The sequence below is a fragment of the Caloenas nicobarica genome, chromosome 1, assembly GCF_036013445.1.
Source record: "Caloenas nicobarica isolate bCalNic1 chromosome 1, bCalNic1.hap1, whole genome shotgun sequence".
In the NCBI taxonomy this organism is placed as follows: domain Eukaryota; kingdom Metazoa; phylum Chordata; class Aves; order Columbiformes; family Columbidae; genus Caloenas; species Caloenas nicobarica.
Genome location: NC_088245.1, coordinates 161,214,356 through 161,231,709, shown reverse-complemented (window position 1 = coordinate 161,231,709; position 17,354 = coordinate 161,214,356). Strand labels below are relative to the sequence as shown.

At 44.2% G+C, this 17,354-nt stretch overlaps 1 protein-coding gene across 2 annotated transcripts in view; it reads right to left on the bottom strand.

Moving 5' to 3' along the window:
• The window catches only part of ABCC4 (ATP binding cassette subfamily C member 4 (PEL blood group)), a 158,033-nt gene extending 144,663 nt beyond the window's left edge, over nucleotides 1-13,370 (bottom strand). For both annotated transcript variants that reach the window (XM_065642154.1, XM_065642160.1), the window contains exon 1: nucleotides 13,076-13,370. In XM_065642154.1, the coding sequence (XP_065498226.1) occupies nucleotides 13,076-13,149 (74 nt within the window). In that variant the 5' untranslated portion in view covers nucleotides 13,150-13,370. The remainder of the gene's footprint in view (nucleotides 1-13,075) is intronic.
• Nucleotides 13,371-17,354: the final 3,984 nt, after the last annotated feature.

Below are 17,354 nucleotides of genomic sequence, written 5' to 3'. Positions count from 1 at the left end.
CATATTTCACTACTAAATCCATGATGCTTGGTTGCCAGGAGAACTGCAGATTTTTGCTCTCAGGTTTGTTTCCTACAAGAACTTTCTCAGTTGGCCAACAAGATCAGAACCAGGAGGTCAGGGATGCATCTGTTTTGGAAAAAATACTCACACTCATAGCAAGCTGTTTGATGTCAACTGCCTGTGAAAGTTCATAACTGCTGTTTAGTTTCTGATGCTCAATTATTCCCTGACTTCACTGACACAGTTTTTAAAGAGCACCTGGCACACTAAGTGAAGTATACTATTTTCTGGAAGGCCAACATGTGAGAATTCGTAACTGGGATGGTTGACAATGAGGGCATTTACTTATTCACAACCACAATGGTGGTTATGAATACTCATCAATTACCTTTGCATTTTTTGCTCAGGCATGTTCCAATTTAATTTTGTATATGCTGGCTTATGGGATGTTTGTTGATTAGAGAGTAGAGGGGCAGGCTGAATGGTAGAAGAGGGGGCTCAGAGAGTTTCTTCAAAGATAGAACTGTTGCAAAAACCTTTTTCCACAGGCTCAATGGCACACATGCATGCAACAAATGGGATTAATAGTGGTTTTCCTTCACTACTTAGCATGTCAGCAGTGTTTGTGTGACTCATTCAGAGGTTAGGTCTCTATCCTTAGAGCAGCATCTTAGATGCCTAACAGGCTTCTTTAAACTCTTGGAGCAATTACAGTACATCTGTGAGATATGTGAACTGTTAAGACCTCTGTGTATGCTAAAGATACAATTAGAAAGTACTTGTCAGACCAGTCTGATCCTTACACTGTGCAGCCAAACAGCATCAGGGCCCAAATCGCTGCCACAACTTCAGGAGCTCCAGCTCCTGACAAACATCTCAAAGATCAACTGCTCCAACCAGCAGAAAAGCTTCTGCCTGGTTTGGCACAATGAACCTGCTCCATTCAAATGTTTCTTCTTCAGCCTCAGTTCTTGCTGCCAGCCACGGGTAAAAAGCAGACAGGAGGCAAATTACCTCAAGGCCATTTAAACAATTTCTGCCTGCTGGACAAGACGATCTATTTGCTCCAGGACAGACAGTCATGGGAAAGATCTGCAGACTTCAGTTGATTCATGTGGCCGACACCAAGTGTTCCTCCTCTTGCAACATCAGTATTAGCCTACAGTGTACTCCATAAACAAGTCACAAGTCTGCTTTCTGACAGAGAAGAATAGAGAACAAGTTGTCTTCCCCAACTCCTTTAGAACAAGAATCAGGATGGAACAGCCATTTCAGGAAAACACAGGGATAAATCCTTCTCACATCTATGGAAATGGTTATGAGATTCCACTAGCTACTGCTGCCAAGGTGGCGAAAACAAAAACGGTTCTCACATTTAACAAAGAGCATAAATAGGATATTTATTATAGAATCACAGAATGGCTCAGGTTGGTTGGAAGGGACCTCTGGAGGTCATCTGGTCCAATTCTCCTACTCAAGCAGGGCCACCCAGAGCTGGTTGCCCAGGACTATGTCCAGATAGATTTTTAGTATCTTCAAGGATGGAGCCTCCACAAGCTCCCCGGGCAACCTGTGCCAGTGCTTGGTCACCCTCACAGTGAAAAAGGGTTTCCCGATGTTCCGAGAGAACCTCCTGTGTTTCAGTCTCTGCCCATTGCCTCTAGTCCTGTCCTTGGGCACTGAGCAGATTCTGGCTCCCCTCTCTTTGCACCCTCCCTTCAGGTATTAATATACATTGATGAGATCCCCCTGAGCCTTCTCTGCTCCAGGCTGAACAGACTGAGCTCTCTCAGCCTTTCCTCCTAGGAGGATGCTCCAATCCCTTCATCATCTTTGTGGCCTTTCACTAGACTCTCTCTAGTATGTCCATGTCTCTCTTGTACTGGGGAGCCCAGAACTGGACATGGGTCTCCAGGTGTGGCCTCACCAGTGCTGCATAGTGCTGTCCATTACTGGCAAGTAGCAGGATGCACAGAGGAAAATAAAAGACGCTTTAAAAATATACTTTAAAATACACTTTAAAAAAATAAAACAATACTCTTAACGTTACTCTGTAGAACACCATTCATTTACTTACACTTTTCAAAACACAGTGTAAAACCACAACCAAGCCACAGGAAAGACAACGCTTCTGTTGAGGGCAACTGCTCTCTCCTCATGTGAGTTTGATGCAGCCCTACAGCCAACAGCAGCACAAAGTGTTGACCATAACGTAGTCCACTTGCAAAGTAAGCAGATGGAACACAACAGTCTGAAGTCTACAGGATTGTTAGAGTCACCCAGCTCATCCTTTGGCCTTAAACTCTCAAAAAAAACTTACTGGTGATACACTCACCTCCACTGAGTTCTTACGGTTTGTAGGAAATCCCAAGTGTCTCCCCAACTCCAAACCAATCAAGTACCGTATGTACTACGAAACTGAATTTCCAAACTGAGTAGCAGATAATGCAGGGTAAAAGCTGCCAAAAAATCTCAAGATTTTCAGATTATTAGTTCTAGTGAGACCTAGAGTAAATTCAGGGCTTCTCACAATTTCCCATTAGTTAAAACAATAATCTTGAAAACAGTAATATATTGCACTATAATCTCTATTTTAACATTAAAGAACACAAGGAACACCAATCCAGAGTATTCAGAAAACTGTGGTAATTCATTCTGTGACTCATTAATTATAATGGACAACATGGCAAAGACTCGGCACAAGTGCACATGTTTCTGTAAGGTTAGGAAAGAAAAAAAAAGCATAAAAAGAAACAAAAATTTTAAAATCATTCATTGTTGAGCTCTCTGACTACTCTCCCCTGAAATACTCATCTTCAAGAGCAACTGCTATGGTGGTCTTAAGGGTACAAAAGTTTTTAACAGTATGTTTTGTTACTGCAGGCTATACTTGAAGATCTTTAGAAGAAGCTTAAAAATTCTTCTTGTCAAATTCCAAAGTACACTTAGTCCTTGAAGAGCTTTTAGCCCAAGAATGAGGTCTTGTAATTGTCCACTGGAAATGCTCAGAAGAACAGCTCAAGTTTCACCACCTTACTGATGTGTCCTGAAGTCCACACTGGAAGGTCTACTTTCAGACAGAAGACTGAGCAGATGTTCAGTCATTAAAGTAAAAATTCCCAGCAGGATGCAATGTGCAGGTTATGCCCTGTGGAATTCTCTGCCCTTAGGGCAGAATGGAGACCCTCCTGTTTCACCCAGCCTGGTATTACTCGGGTCACAAACTCCTAACAAGCAAATGAACCAGGCCCATCTCGTCTCTTGCCTGAAGGCCCAGCTAAATCAGGGAGTGCTGTAAGAGGACTGCTAAAGGAAGCTGGCAAATAAGGCAATGGCCTACAATAAAGAACATCCCCAAAGTCTCAACTTAGCCATCAAGGAAGACTACTCATCAGAATGATAATAATGTCTTTTGGCCAAACAGAGATCAGCTAATGCTGATCTCTTCAAGGGGAGAATAATAAAAAAGGCCCACAGAAAAGAACAACTTGTTATGAACATAGAAACTGTGCAAGCTGCATTCCTCTTTCATAAAAAAGCTGAAATAATAAGCGAAAGTTAAGATGACCTACAGAAACAGAGGGAATATATAGGCAGTGATGCAACTACTCTTCTAATCCCAAGGATGGACATAAAATGCACTCGCTACTGATCTATTGCCTGAAGAAAGAGAGAAGCAATGTGGTGGGGAGGAAAGGCTTGCACCTCAGTCCCACGTTTCTACATTTTCTTCTGAGGAAACTGTTCAACTTCAATGAAAATAAGACCCCTTATTCACTGTCTTCTCTTTCCCCCAGTACTATCCTGTTTGCTAAGAATTTTGAATACTTGGTTCTTACAGATCACCTCGTTTCAGCCACCCTTTCAAAACACAAGGTTCACATGATGCCCTTCAAAGAGCTTAGCCTGAATTTTTGCTAGCATGAATAACACATAAAAATGCAAATATCTAGAAGAATCCTGAGTACCTTCTGCTCTGCTGGGAAAGCCTCTGTTCTATCTAGGTGATTAGTTGATCAAAGTCAGCAATTTGGAAAGAAGCCCAGAATTAGTCCCTGTTACTACCAGAACGCTGATATCACTAGGAATAAAGATTAAAAAATAAATTAAAAAAAGAAATCAAGCTGTAACCTGGTGCAAAGCCAAGAGATAGCCAACTGCAAAACAGTAAAGCACCGCTCTGACCCCAAAACCTTTCTACCTTTGCAGCAGTACCTTGGGCACTGATAAAAAAGAAAGTGATTCATTTCTGAATCAGCAGTTACACAAAGACCATAAAACAAACATTCATTTCCTGCATTTCCCTACTTCTGGGCCCTAACATTACACACCCTGTAATATTACAACACAGCGGACCAACCACAGTTTACTTGGTTGTTTGGGAAAGTTCATTTTTTACAAGCTGTAACTAGAACAACTCCACCAGGAATCTGGAAAGTCTCTAAGGTCTCCAGAAAAAGTGAAGAATCACAGTGTTTTCTTATGGTTGTAAGAGAAGTGAGACCTCAAGGTGGGGGGTCTTACTTCCTCACTCAGATGGCATGTAAGAGAATCGAGTCATGCTATCCAAAAGGCAGGGTCAGAATACTCATGCTGCTTGTTTCATACATGAAATGTAATTTCCTAAACAAAAAAGCGTCTAAATTAGGTTTTCTATCATCCCAAAAGAATTTCTGTTCAGCCAAGGAAGAAATATGTTATAGATAGGTAGATTAAACTAATCATAGAATCATGGAATGTCCTGAGTTGGAAGGGACCCACAAGGATCATCGAGTCCAGCTCCTGTCCCTGCACAGGACAACCCCACAGGTCACACCGTGTGTCTGAGGGCTTGTCCAGTCTCTGCTTGAACACTGTCAGGCTTGGGGCCGTGACACCTCCCTGGGGAGCCTGTTCCAGTGTCCACCACCCTCTGGGGGAAGAACCTTTTCCTCATGTCCAACCTAAACCTCCCCTGGCACATCTTCCTGACATTCCCTCGGGTTCTGTCATTGGTCACCAGAGAGAAGACATCAGCGCCTGCCCCTCCTCCTCCCCTGGTGATGAAGCTGTAGCTGCCATGAGGTCTCCCCTCAGTCTCCTCCAGGCTGAACAAACCAAGTTACTTTAACCACTCCTCATACGGCTTCCTCTCCAAACCCTTCACCAACTTTGTGGCCCTCTTCCGGACACTCTCCAGTATCTTTATATCCTTTTTATCCTGTGGTGCCCAGAACTGCACACAGTGCTCCAGGTGAAGCTGCGGTGTTCAGCTCAACTGGTTCATTAACCACAGGATGGGACCTGCTGTGCCTCTGGATTTACATAGTGTCCTGCTTGCAAACGCTCAAAAACTACCATTCTCACCCCACAGAGCAGGCTTGCAGAGCTTTCCAGAAACCCACGCACATTTTGCAAGATCTTCATGAACTGAGAAAGTTTGTCACAAAATGTCAGCCAAGAAGCATTTGCAATTACATTACAAAGGTGACACAATTAAAAAATGTCCCAAGATCCAAAGATATGTCTGTCGGGGCCTTGGGTGCAGCCATAGCCTTTAATTGCCCTGAACAGCCCCTGAACAGTTAAATCATAGTCGGTCACTAAGATATTACAGTACCTTCCTCTGCGCAAGCACAAAATTTTGCTCTCGCCAGTTTCACAAAAGCCCTCACTTCATCACTGGCCAAGTCAGAAAAATCAGACTAAAGGGACTACATTTCTAATTTAAAAAAAAAAGAAATCATTTTCTCCTTCTTTATTTGTAATTATAGGCAGAAGTTTAACTTCTGGGTAATTTTATAGCACCCAGTCAATGCCACATCCTGTACACTCTCATCAACTAATTCCCTAAGGAGGTGGTTTACAAACTGCATTTTCCCCATTCCTCTTAAGCCTATTTGTGCAGTACATTACAAGCATCATCTGTTCACACTTAATGTCCAGTTATTTTTCAACAGTTGCACAGGAGAGTCTTTGTTTACTCAAATTCTTCCATAACACTAGGATTTCGTCTCCTTGAGCAGCTTGGAAGCACTACTTCAACTACTAAGCCTCAAAGTAACACATATTTCTTTCTCTTGAATCACCTACTTTGGAGCTGGGTTGGTTGGGGGTTTTTTTGTAAAACAAATAGGGTTTCCTCACAGGATTTTCTGATTGTAAATCCACATTGCTTATCCTCCATGGCTTACCTCAGGTGCCTACCTGCTTCCTTTTTTTTGTTCATTACCCATCTTCATCACTTGAAGTTGTACACCAAAATAGTCTGCAGCCATCATATGATTTTTCTTTTTTAATCCTATCTCTGCTTCACATTTCTCACCCACTCTCTTCGGTAAGCTGCCGTTCCCCACTTCCCCTTACCAAGACAGTCTTCTACAATTAATAAATAGAGCAAGGTCTGGTATTTTTTCAGATGCTTTTCAACTGGTGTTTTGGTTGCAACTTCCCTCCCTAGCTTACTGCAGCTTAAACAGTAGATTTTCTCACTGCCTACAGCAGGAAAAAATAGGAATACAATGAAATAACTTCAAAGGCATACTAACTCAAGAACACCCTTCAGGCTTCCAGTTCCTACGCCAGACTGTATTAACCTTCGATACTCAGCTTCATCTCATCTTCCATGCTGTTGCTTTTTCACAGCACACTGTAAGCAGCCAAGTCGCTGAACATCCACTTTCTGATGTTAACAGTAACTCAAATGGTATTTGATCACACTCATTACAGGCTATTTTAATGCTGTTCACCTACATTGCATCAGCCAGGTATGAAATATCTGATTACCGTAACATACTTCCTGATATTCCAGCTGGCAAGACAAAGTTCATATAGGGCAAGGGTTAAAAGAAATAAGCATATTTCGGCTAACATTTTCTGCAGAGCCTGGAAGCAGGGAATGAAGGAGCAGCATCACCTGTACCTGTGGCAAACCAGGATCCACATGCCAAAAAGAACACCCAAAGTATCAAAGACTTGATGCAAAGGTCTGAGATTATGCCTTATAACAATACATTTTCGTACAAGCTGTTTATTCAAGTAATGCTTAAGTTAATACATAGAGCAAAGGGAAGAGAGTTCTTCAATTTCATAGAAAAGAATTGGACATCCAAACACATTTCTAATCTCAGGTTACATAATGACTAAAACAACTTAGTTGGAGCGGGCAGTTCCTTCAGCATTTAAAAAATGTATCTAAAAACTGTGTTATAGCTCTCATATATGTTTCATAGAAAAAAAAGCAACCAAAACAAACAAACAAAAAGGCTCAAACTCTGAAATCAAAGTTACACAGAAAGTTTACTTCAGCATAATGGTCTCTGATTTCAATTTCCAAAAGAAAATGCAAATACTGAAATCTAATGGTAGCAATTTCTGTATTAACCTCCTTTCTGGCAAGTAATGGAAATAGGAAGACTTAAAACCACCAGTTGAGATCGCACTGGTATTACAAGTGGTTGGGTGTCAGGGATAAAATTAAATAGATGATTGGTCTTTTTAACCTTCCACTCCCAAAATCTAATTGCATTACCTCCCTCCTCCACTTACTTAAGGCCTTGAAGAATTTTCTTGAAGTGAGGAGAAAAAGCTGCTTTTTGGGAGAGAGAAAAAAAAGAAAAACAACAAAAAGACAACCAAACACAGCACAACATACTCCTAATGTTGAAGTTCTGTAGGAACAATAACAAGGACATTTTCTCTCATATATGATACAACATGCTTTACCTAAGGCATTCCAAAGGCAAAAAGCCTCAGTGTTTCGTTATATTCAGTTATCTGACTGTATATCTTAGCACAGATATTTACTGTAGATAGCAAATGCTAACATTCCAGTAGTTTATACACACTTGCTGTAGTCGACATAATCTATTTAGCACTCTTTAACCATATATTTTAACTTCACTAGCTCATAAAAAATGATTTTCAAACAATATTTTCCTGTGCATAATACAGCTCTCTTGCAATAAAGCAAGGAAAACCTGCAAATAAATGCAGTAGTTCACGAGACTGCATTATTCGAATTTGACTACAGGATATTAAATATCTGAAAAATGAACAAACAAGGCATTATCTTTTTAAAAAGTTGTATGTGCAATCCTCAGTTTTCTTTGAATCAGGAAAAAAAAAAAGCAAGTTTCATTTCATTCTTTGGCTATTACAAATGTGTTTTCTGTGTATCTATACTAAAAATGCTTACATATTTGTTTAGAGCTTCCTATAGCACCACAGCAGTCCTGCTAAAAATAGCTAATTTTTAGTTCATTTGTTGACTTACTGGTGCAAGATGGCTATCTCAGAGATCTTGATAAAGCGGCATCTGTTAAGAGTTGCCACCATCACTAACTTCAGCCAACACCACTGAGAATTCACTAGATACCAGGCAAGATCCCAGGCAAATTGCAAAGCCTGATGCTGCTTGATATTTTCATTTGTCACCTGAAGAAAACGTAAAATCCTTGCTGGCGAATCTATTCACTGACACGTTAAGGAACACAGATCAGTTTTAACGGTGGCACTGCTGGACTCTGGCTGGAACTTCCAAAAAAGCGACAGATTCTTTGCTTAACCTCTTCCAATGCAAGGCAAGATAGACTTTTGAAGACAGTCACATCACAGGTGACACTTAGACCTACTCAGAAGTCCAACTCAATCAGTCAGTGGCCCTTCCGATTCTAAGCTATGAGGTGAGAGAGGAGGAAGCAGTTACAGAAAGCATGTAGTTATAATTCACATTATTCACACTGCTACAAGAGAGGTGCGTGACATAACTGCATTTGATCAGACAAACAGCTACGAACTCTGCGGGCATCACTGAAAATCTTGGAACTTGGATACCTGAGCTTACCCCATTCTGTTCACACTTACACCCACAGGTAAAGATTTTTTTTTTTTTTTTATTCTTCTCCCACTACTCCCCAGGTCAGAGCAGTGAAGACGACTTAGTGGTTTTGTCCTTTATTCTAAAGCACATGCTTGGTAAGCCAAGAACAATGCCATCAGACACCAACAGGTAATGATAAACCAATTGTTTATTCCTTGGAATCACAACTGTGTGGATGCCTCGGAGCAAGTTTCCAGTTCATGTTGTAATGCTGTTATTGTAATGGCAATTGCCACGTGTCAAGTGATGATGTAAAAAGGCATCCAGCCTGAGGATGCTGAGTGTCCAGTGCTCCAAAGGAGTCGAGAACTTGTCATAGGTCCAGTGAATCTGTGGCATTTAAATAATTACTATTATTCATTTATGTAAATATTATTATTTTTAAAATTATAAATACAGGAAATTTAGCAGGACTTTAATTTCTTTTACTTCTCTGAACAAAACACCAGGTGCCCTTTCCAGGGTGTTCCTGTTTGCCCTCCTCCTGATGTTATCAATGTGCGAAAAGTTATCTAGCTTTTTTAAAATTTAATCATAGCACATGTTTTGTAACTTTCCACAGAAGTGGATTCAATGCCTGAACAACAAAGTGTATAAAAACTTAACTACTGTATCGCTAAAACTTCTTCAATAAATGAAGAGAAGAAATGCTATAAGCAGATTAAAAAAAACATCTGCTACATCATGAAAATGCAAGCTCAAATACGAGTTAATAGTTAGAAAAGTACTGTTACTCTGTACAGTTATTAACTTAATAATCATCAGGCTGCAGAGCAGAAAAAAAGATACTATTCTGAACTGCATAAAGTATGGAGTATAAGGCTTTTTTTTATGGAGTATAAGGCTTTTTAAACTCAAAACGCTTTCGACAACAGAATAGCTGTTTGAACATGAAAAACACTGGACTGAATTCTCTCTTTCTTGGAGGGACATAAAAAAGAAAGTAAATCCTTCTATTCATCCTTCAAATCCCTCAATCTCACCAGCAAACTGATCCAGTAATAAAAAAAAACCACCACCACCAAAAACACACACACAAAAAAAAGGCCACCACGCTTAAACACAGATTAATTAAATCAGAAATATACCCAAGCACTGCTAACTCTGTAACTGAACTACCAACAAGAGAAGTTTGATGAGCATGGGAACTTGTGACTCTGAAGGTCATTAGTTACGGTAATATCTGGAACATCCAGAAAAACTATTTTAGCTTCAACAATCCTGTGTTAATATAGATAATTCTGTGAAAGATATAGAAAATAAGAATATTTTGCAGCTGCCCTGATCTTCATCCTTCTGTCATAAGTAGCTTTTTATTCTTGGAACATCCAGACTAACATCACACACGGGATGCATTATAAAAATAATATTCACACACAATCCAGATGCTCCTCTTTCCCATGAATGTACTACTGGAGCATTTAACATTCATCAAGCTCATACTTGTCAAAGTAGCAACCTAAAAGCAAGACGACAAGCTTTGAACAATGAGAGAAGAATGTGTCTCCAGCCTACACACTCAATTACCTTAGATTTATAATTCAATGAAAACATGACTTTTTTCCCCTCTGGGTTTGATCCTGTTTCTGTCAGACAATAATTTTAGCTTTTCTTCTGTACCACTGGCAACAAAACAGGAGGTGCTTCCTCACAATGGCAAAATTGCACTTTCGGAACAAAACATAAATAAAATAAAAATAAGAAGGACCCTTACCCAGCTACCTGCAATGCCCTACCTTCTGTCCTCACTGACAACAGGCAGCCAACACCTGGGTTTTGGAGAGCAAAGCAGGCACACTCAAGCAACCGCACGGTGGTGGCTGCTGCTACTCCCAGGACAGCCCTTCTCAAGCACTGTTTATCCCGTTCTCCAGCTGAAAACATCTCAGAACATCCCACGTGAGACAGCAGGCAAAATGAAGCAGTGCTCACACAGCTGTCTCTCAGACGCTGTATGCTTTGTAGAAAGGAAGAGCAACTCTTAAAGCTACATTTAAAGTCAGCTTTGTGGCTAATGAAGAGCGTTTTAATGTTTCCTTCATTTTATGTAAAACAGTATTTACTTAAAGAAAAGTGACAGCCTCTGCTTACTCAATATAAGCCACTTCAGACATCACTTCAGCTGAAATTTTCACTAAGAAGAGTCTTATACTTGCAGACTAGTAAATAACAAGGATATACTAGTATTTTTGATGACCACATGCAGCACAGGTAAGAGAGGAGGTTTTAAAGGGTATTTCCACTACTGTGAATTATACTGCTATGAAAGCCTGGAAAACAGTACACAGAGGACAAATTTTAAAGTTTTTCACACCCCACAAAACCCTTTTATCAAAGCACAAGCCCTACAGCTGTACACTACCAACTGACTGCAAAGCGTGAAGTCCCAGTCGATCTCTAGACTTCCAGCAGGCCTGTCGTCTCACAAGCACCGGCTTCCACCTGCTCTGCCCTTCACACAACGAGCACCTACAAACATGTTTGGGGTAAAAGGAACTTTTCAGGCACTTGCCTAAACCTTGAGAAGTTTAAGGTGCTTTGTCGTGCTGTTGAACATTCCACTGCAATACGTGGAGATCAATAAAAAGGGCCTAAAAAAAGGATGATGGGAGCAGGCAGAGAACCAGCTATGAACCCTGCACGCTTCCTTTTTCACATCTAGCTGTCTTGTTTTTGGCAGAACTACCAATAGCATCACAAGATCCCAGCAAGGGAAAGGGAACAGACCAGAAGCAATGCTGCGTGGCCAACTGAGGCTCATCCCTCTCTGTCTGGATTCTCCAGCAAAGCTGTCTCCAACAGAGGAGACTCTGCTGTCAAAGAAGAAACTACAAGTCAAAATGCTGAACACATGGAGCTCTGTGCAAGCATACAACGCCACCCCCCCACATTTTTTCCTTTCCCCTTCTTTTTTTCCTTTTGCACAAAGTGCCACTGAGGACATATCCTTGACTGAAAATTTGTTTAGATAAAATTCACGGGGCCTTTAAAATTCCCCTACCTTCCAAAAGTGACTCCTGCACCTGCTCAGAGTTGCTTATACGCACAAAGAGTTTACTTGTGTTTCAGAGGCTTCCAGAAAAAGAACCGCATGTGCCATACCCTCTTTTCCTCCCCCTCCCTCCACCACATAACACACCATGCGTACCCTGGCTCAGGCTGCAGTAGGGGAAGCAGAATAAGCGGTACCCCAGGAACTGCTCCCTTCCAAAAGGGATCTGCTAAAACACACAAGCTTGACGCTCTTCCCCTTTCACTTTGCACATGCTCTATTACATTTCCAAGCAACTAAACTGCCGAGCTGTAACTCCCCGCTGCCTGGAATAATTATACATATCTACACCAAGGTCGCCACTAATAAGAGAACACACGCTAACTTTGAACTAGGAGTCACCTGGTCCCACAAAAGTTCGTGGTGACAGCGTAACACTCTGCGACACCCCCCAAAGCTACGGCGGCCGAAGCCGCCTTACACCGGGGAGCTCCCCCGCAGCCAGGCGGCTCAGAAACCAGCCCATTCCCGGAGGAGGAAAGCCCCACGCCGACAGCGAGATTAGCAAACCCCGCCGGGAGGAGCGATACCTGCCCGCGGTCCGTTATGCAAGCGGGGAAGCAGCAGCGGGCCGGGGAGCAGCCCCGCACCCGGGCGAGGAGGCAGAGGACGCTCCCGGCCCCCCGGCCGCTACCAAACATGTGCTCCAAGGGGACGACGGGGCCGCGCTCGGCGCCGCCCGCCGAGTCCGAGGCGGGCAGGGCCCCGGCCGGGATATCCCCAGAGCGCGGCCGGGGAGCACCGCCCGGCGCCGGCTGCAGCCTTCACCTCAGGAGACCCCGCGGCGCCGCGGCCGGGCTTCCCGCTGCCACCTGCGTGCCAGGGGCCGCCCCGGCCGGCAGCGCTGCCCCGCCGGGCCCGCGGGGGCGGGCGGCAGGTCGGGGCCGAGCCGCGGCTGCAGAGTCACCGCCGGCAGCCGGCGGGGGAGCGCGGGCAGCGCCGGCCGCTGCCTCCCCTCCCCCCGCCCGCCGCGGCGCACGGACCCTCCCGGGAGCCGCGCTGCAGTGCGAGCCGGGCGGCCCTGAGCTGGAGCTCGGCATCTCCCGAGCGGCCCGGCGAGACGAGCGGCGCTAAGCACCGGCGCGGCGGCGCCTTCCCCGCCGGCGGGCGCCCCGGAGCCGCGCCTCCCCCCCTGCCCCGGCCCTCGGGCGGGCACTCACCAGAAGAAGAGCCGGGAGCAGAGGTTGGCATCCCGCAGCGGGTTGGGCTTCTCCTCGCGGGGCACGGCTTCCATGCCGCCCGCCGCACCGCTCCCAGCCGGCGGCGGCAAGGGCGCAGGGACTCACAGGCGACTTCCCACCGCGGCAGCCGCCGCCGCTTTGCCGCCGGCCGGCGCTGTTTCCGGGAGAGCCGGCACCCCCCGCCTCGTCCCTCCCTCCCGCCGCCGGACGCCTCCTGCCGGCCCGGCTCCCCCGCGGCGCCCGCCCCAGCGCCGAGGCGGAGGCGCCGGGCGGCCCCGGAGGCGGCGCTGTGGCGGGAGCCGCCCCTGGGGCTGGGGCTGGGGCTGGGGCTGCCGCGCCTCCCCGGGGAGGGCCGAGGGCCGCCCCGTGGCGCTGACAAGTCCCCCGCGGGAGGGAAGCGAGGCCGCCCCCGCCCGGGTTGGTCACGGCAGGGCGGGCGGCGCTCGTCCGATCCCCAGTTTCTCGCTGGCGTGTGTCCCTTACTGGGGAAAAGCATCTCCTCGCTGCCCGCGGGAGCGCGTCCAGCTCAAGGGGACCAAACCCCGCCAGAAACACTTGCTCTCACCTCTCCTTCCTGGATCTTGTGGATACTTACGCTAAAAAAAAAAAAAAAAAAGACTCATCATCATCTTTCCAACTTGAGCATGGACACCTAAAATAAGGGTCTGCATTCGGGATGGCAGTTGTTGCTCCAGCACTCAAGGAGCTGGAGATGAGCCAGAGACAGGTTTGAGTCCACAGACCCTCAGTGCTATCAGAAAAATGACGCTTAGGAGACTTTGGTAGTACAAAGTAGTTACTTAATATCAGGAGATGTTGCATCACATAAATCCTTGAAGCAGTTCTCAAAACTTCAGCAAGTAATCACCATACTCCTCATCAATACTGTCACCGTGGCCTGCCACAGGGAGTGGGACCAAAAGAGACATATGGAAATAGGAATGTGGGACATATATCTGAAGATAAACAGGAGAACTATTTACCTCCATGAAAAAGTAATTGGCAAAATGGGTTACTGCCATTCTGTAAGTTCTCTGCAGTCTCAGAGTCACAGGTGGCTGAGGTTGGAAGGGACCTCTTGAGGTCACCTGGTCCAAACCCCCTGCTCAAGCCAGGCCACCTAGACTTGCTTGTCTAGAGCAGTGTCCAGACAGCTTTTGAAAACCTCCAAGGATGGAGACGCCACAGCCTCTCCAGGAAACCTGTGCCAGTGCTGGTCACTCTCCCAGTGAAAAACTGTTTCCTGATGTGCAGAGGAAACATCCTGTGTTTCAGTTTGTGCCCATTGCCTCTGGTCCCGTCACTGCGCAAAGCCTGGCTCCCTCCTCTTTTGCACCCTCCCTTCAGGTTGTATCAACATATCTCATCAACATATAAGTTGATAAGATCCCCTTGGGCCTTCTCTTCTCCAGGCTGAACAGTTCCAGCTCTCTCAGCCTTTCCTTTTAGGAGGATCCTCCAGTCCCTTCATCATCTTTGTGACCCTTCATTGGAATCTCTCCAGTATGTTCATGTCTTTCTTGTACTGGGGAGCCCAGTACTGGACACAGTAGTCCAGGTGCTGCTTGACTAGTTCTGAGTATAGGAGACAGATCACATCCCACAACCTGCTGGCAACACCCCTAATGCAGCCCAGGACACCATTTGCCTTCTTTGTGTCAAGGACACATTGCTGGCTCATGTTCAACTTGGTGTTCACCAGGACCCACAGGTGCTTTTCTGCCAAGCTGCTTTCCAGCTGGGCAGCTGGCAGCCTGTACTGGTGCCTGGGGCTGTTCCTCCCCAGGTGCAGGACTTTGTGTTCCTCTTTTTTGAGCTTCATGAGGTTCCTGTCAGCCCATTTCTCCCATATCAATATCAAGGTCCCTCTGGATGACAACCCAACCTAGTGTAACAGCAACTTCTCCCAGTTCTGTATCATCAGCAAACTTGCTGAGGGTACCCTCTTCCCCATTGTCTGGATCATTAACCAAGATGTTGGATGGACAGTTTTGGAGCCCATGTCGATGCATGATGTACACTGCTAGTTGCTCGCCTCCATCTAGACCATGCAGCTAATCACAGCTCTGAGACTGCTTCACCCTCCAGCTGAGTCAGCTGTGACATGCACTGTTCTTATGTTCTAACTATTCATCGTATGCCCCCAGTAGTCACCAGCCCTGTCCCTTCCCACTAAAATGCATTGTCAGTGAAACAATTAGCAGAGCTGGTATCTGACTTTCATTATAGGCATCGGAGCTGACGTGGAGATAAAAAAGGGGTAGGGTCTGGGCTACACTGTGTTATTGAAGAAACAGCATCAGTTCACACTTGCAAGAATGTCATAATAACCACAAGTCAGACAAATCAAGCTGTCTGTCAGTGAACATTGACAGGGCTGGCAACACCATACACTGCTTGAGCAGAGACAATGTGCCACAGAATTTTGCAAGCAATAACTAGTACGCTTGTCAACAACTGCCTATAGATCCTTCCAGATTAAAACAAGGAAATACATTTACGGAAATGGTGCAGTGTTTGAAGGGATAGGCTTTAATAAAATAGCGCTTATGTATTCAAGAACCTGAATAATTAATTTAAATTATCTCCAAAAATGTATTAAAGAAAGCTCTCTCCAGCAGCAAAATCTGGCAGGTTTGTTTGTGTGAAGCAAATTTGTCTAACAAGATAATTATAAGATAATTAAAAGGTATGACAGCCCAATGCAAGTCCCAAAATGCCAATAATGTTTGGGTCAGGCAGTGGGAGAAAGGAAAATGTAAATCTTAAAACTGACTTCCATTCATGAAGCATTATCTTTGTGAAGTAAAATAGCAGGCCAGTTGTCTTGCAATGAAAGATTATCCAAACATTTCTTAGTTTGGGCAAGGAAGTAGCATACTGGTCATGAACAAGTGTTTTAGTTTAAGAACATGGTTAAAAGTATTAAAGTAAAATATTAAAGTAACTTTTTCCAATATTATTGTAATGGTAGGAAAAGCACAAAGAACAAACGTTAAGTAGTACATTTTTCCTTTGCCAACACTATTAGTGACAAATGTTGACACTACTTACTTTTAAAATAAATACTAGTGTGTGCTTCTAAGTCTGAAATAAAACACACTGTGAAGTTTTGGAGAAGGGGAAGCTAAAAGGAAAGAGGAAAATTAAATTCAACCAAAAAAAAAGAATATCCTGAAAGCCAAATTAATCCATAACTGTATTTGTCAAGTGTGTAAGTAACTACTAGAAACTGATGCGGTAATAAAGAAGTGTGAAGCAATTAACAACAGAGATACTTGGGAAAATCTAAGGCTGCACATGGAGAGGAAGGGGAAGAGAAAATAACACAGTAATGAAATTAATAATCCTCTTTCTATTTTAGGGAAAAAGAAAAGCAACTTCCAATTTATTCATTGAATATTTTGCTATGGCAACAGTATATTCACAGCATGGAAAGAGCAAGATATATAACAAACATCAAAGTGCAACTTAGTAAATCTGTAATACAGATAGCAATCTAGTAAAGCCAACTACTCAGATAGGGTAATGGCCAAATTAAGCCAATGTCATCTGAATTAAACCCGTTATACATATATATTGTGTTAGGGAAATCAATTAGATGATCACAGGGGATGTCACAAACATGCAAACACGTAAGATTCCCTGTTTCTTCAGTGCAAAAGAAATACAATAGTCACTAAATAAGCATCTATGTGACGTGTGGCCTTAAGCCCTCTTTGCTCTAGTCTCTTCTCATTCTCAATACAGCCAGACTGACTAGTTTCTTCATGTGCATTTTGTATGGCACTTATCACTAGAGTACAAGGAATTCACAAACATCTGCTTTTCTCAAAACACTTAGACTGTAATTGGGCAGTTTCAGCTAGTTTCCAGATAGTGAATAAAAGCATGTGGATCTTAAGGTGAAGTATAGCCACTGATCCCCATTGTGCAACAGGAACCTAATGCTTAGTCTTTCAGAGGATGTAGCACTATAACCTTTCACTTTCAGGCAAGCGGCCATTGATTTCAGGGTTGAACAGTTTCTCCATATCATACCCCAGGGCCTCGAGACAGGTACCTTGAAAACCAAGAAAACATGTGCATGAGTCTGTCTGAAAAGTCTGGATAAAAGATTCGCTGAGCACTACATGGTGCCCCTGAGGCCGTACTAGGGACAGAATCACATTCACGGCTGTTTGAAAGACATCAGGGGGAGTAGTTTCCCAAAGACAAGCTATGACAGCAGTATGTGAAGGCTTTACAACAGCACATT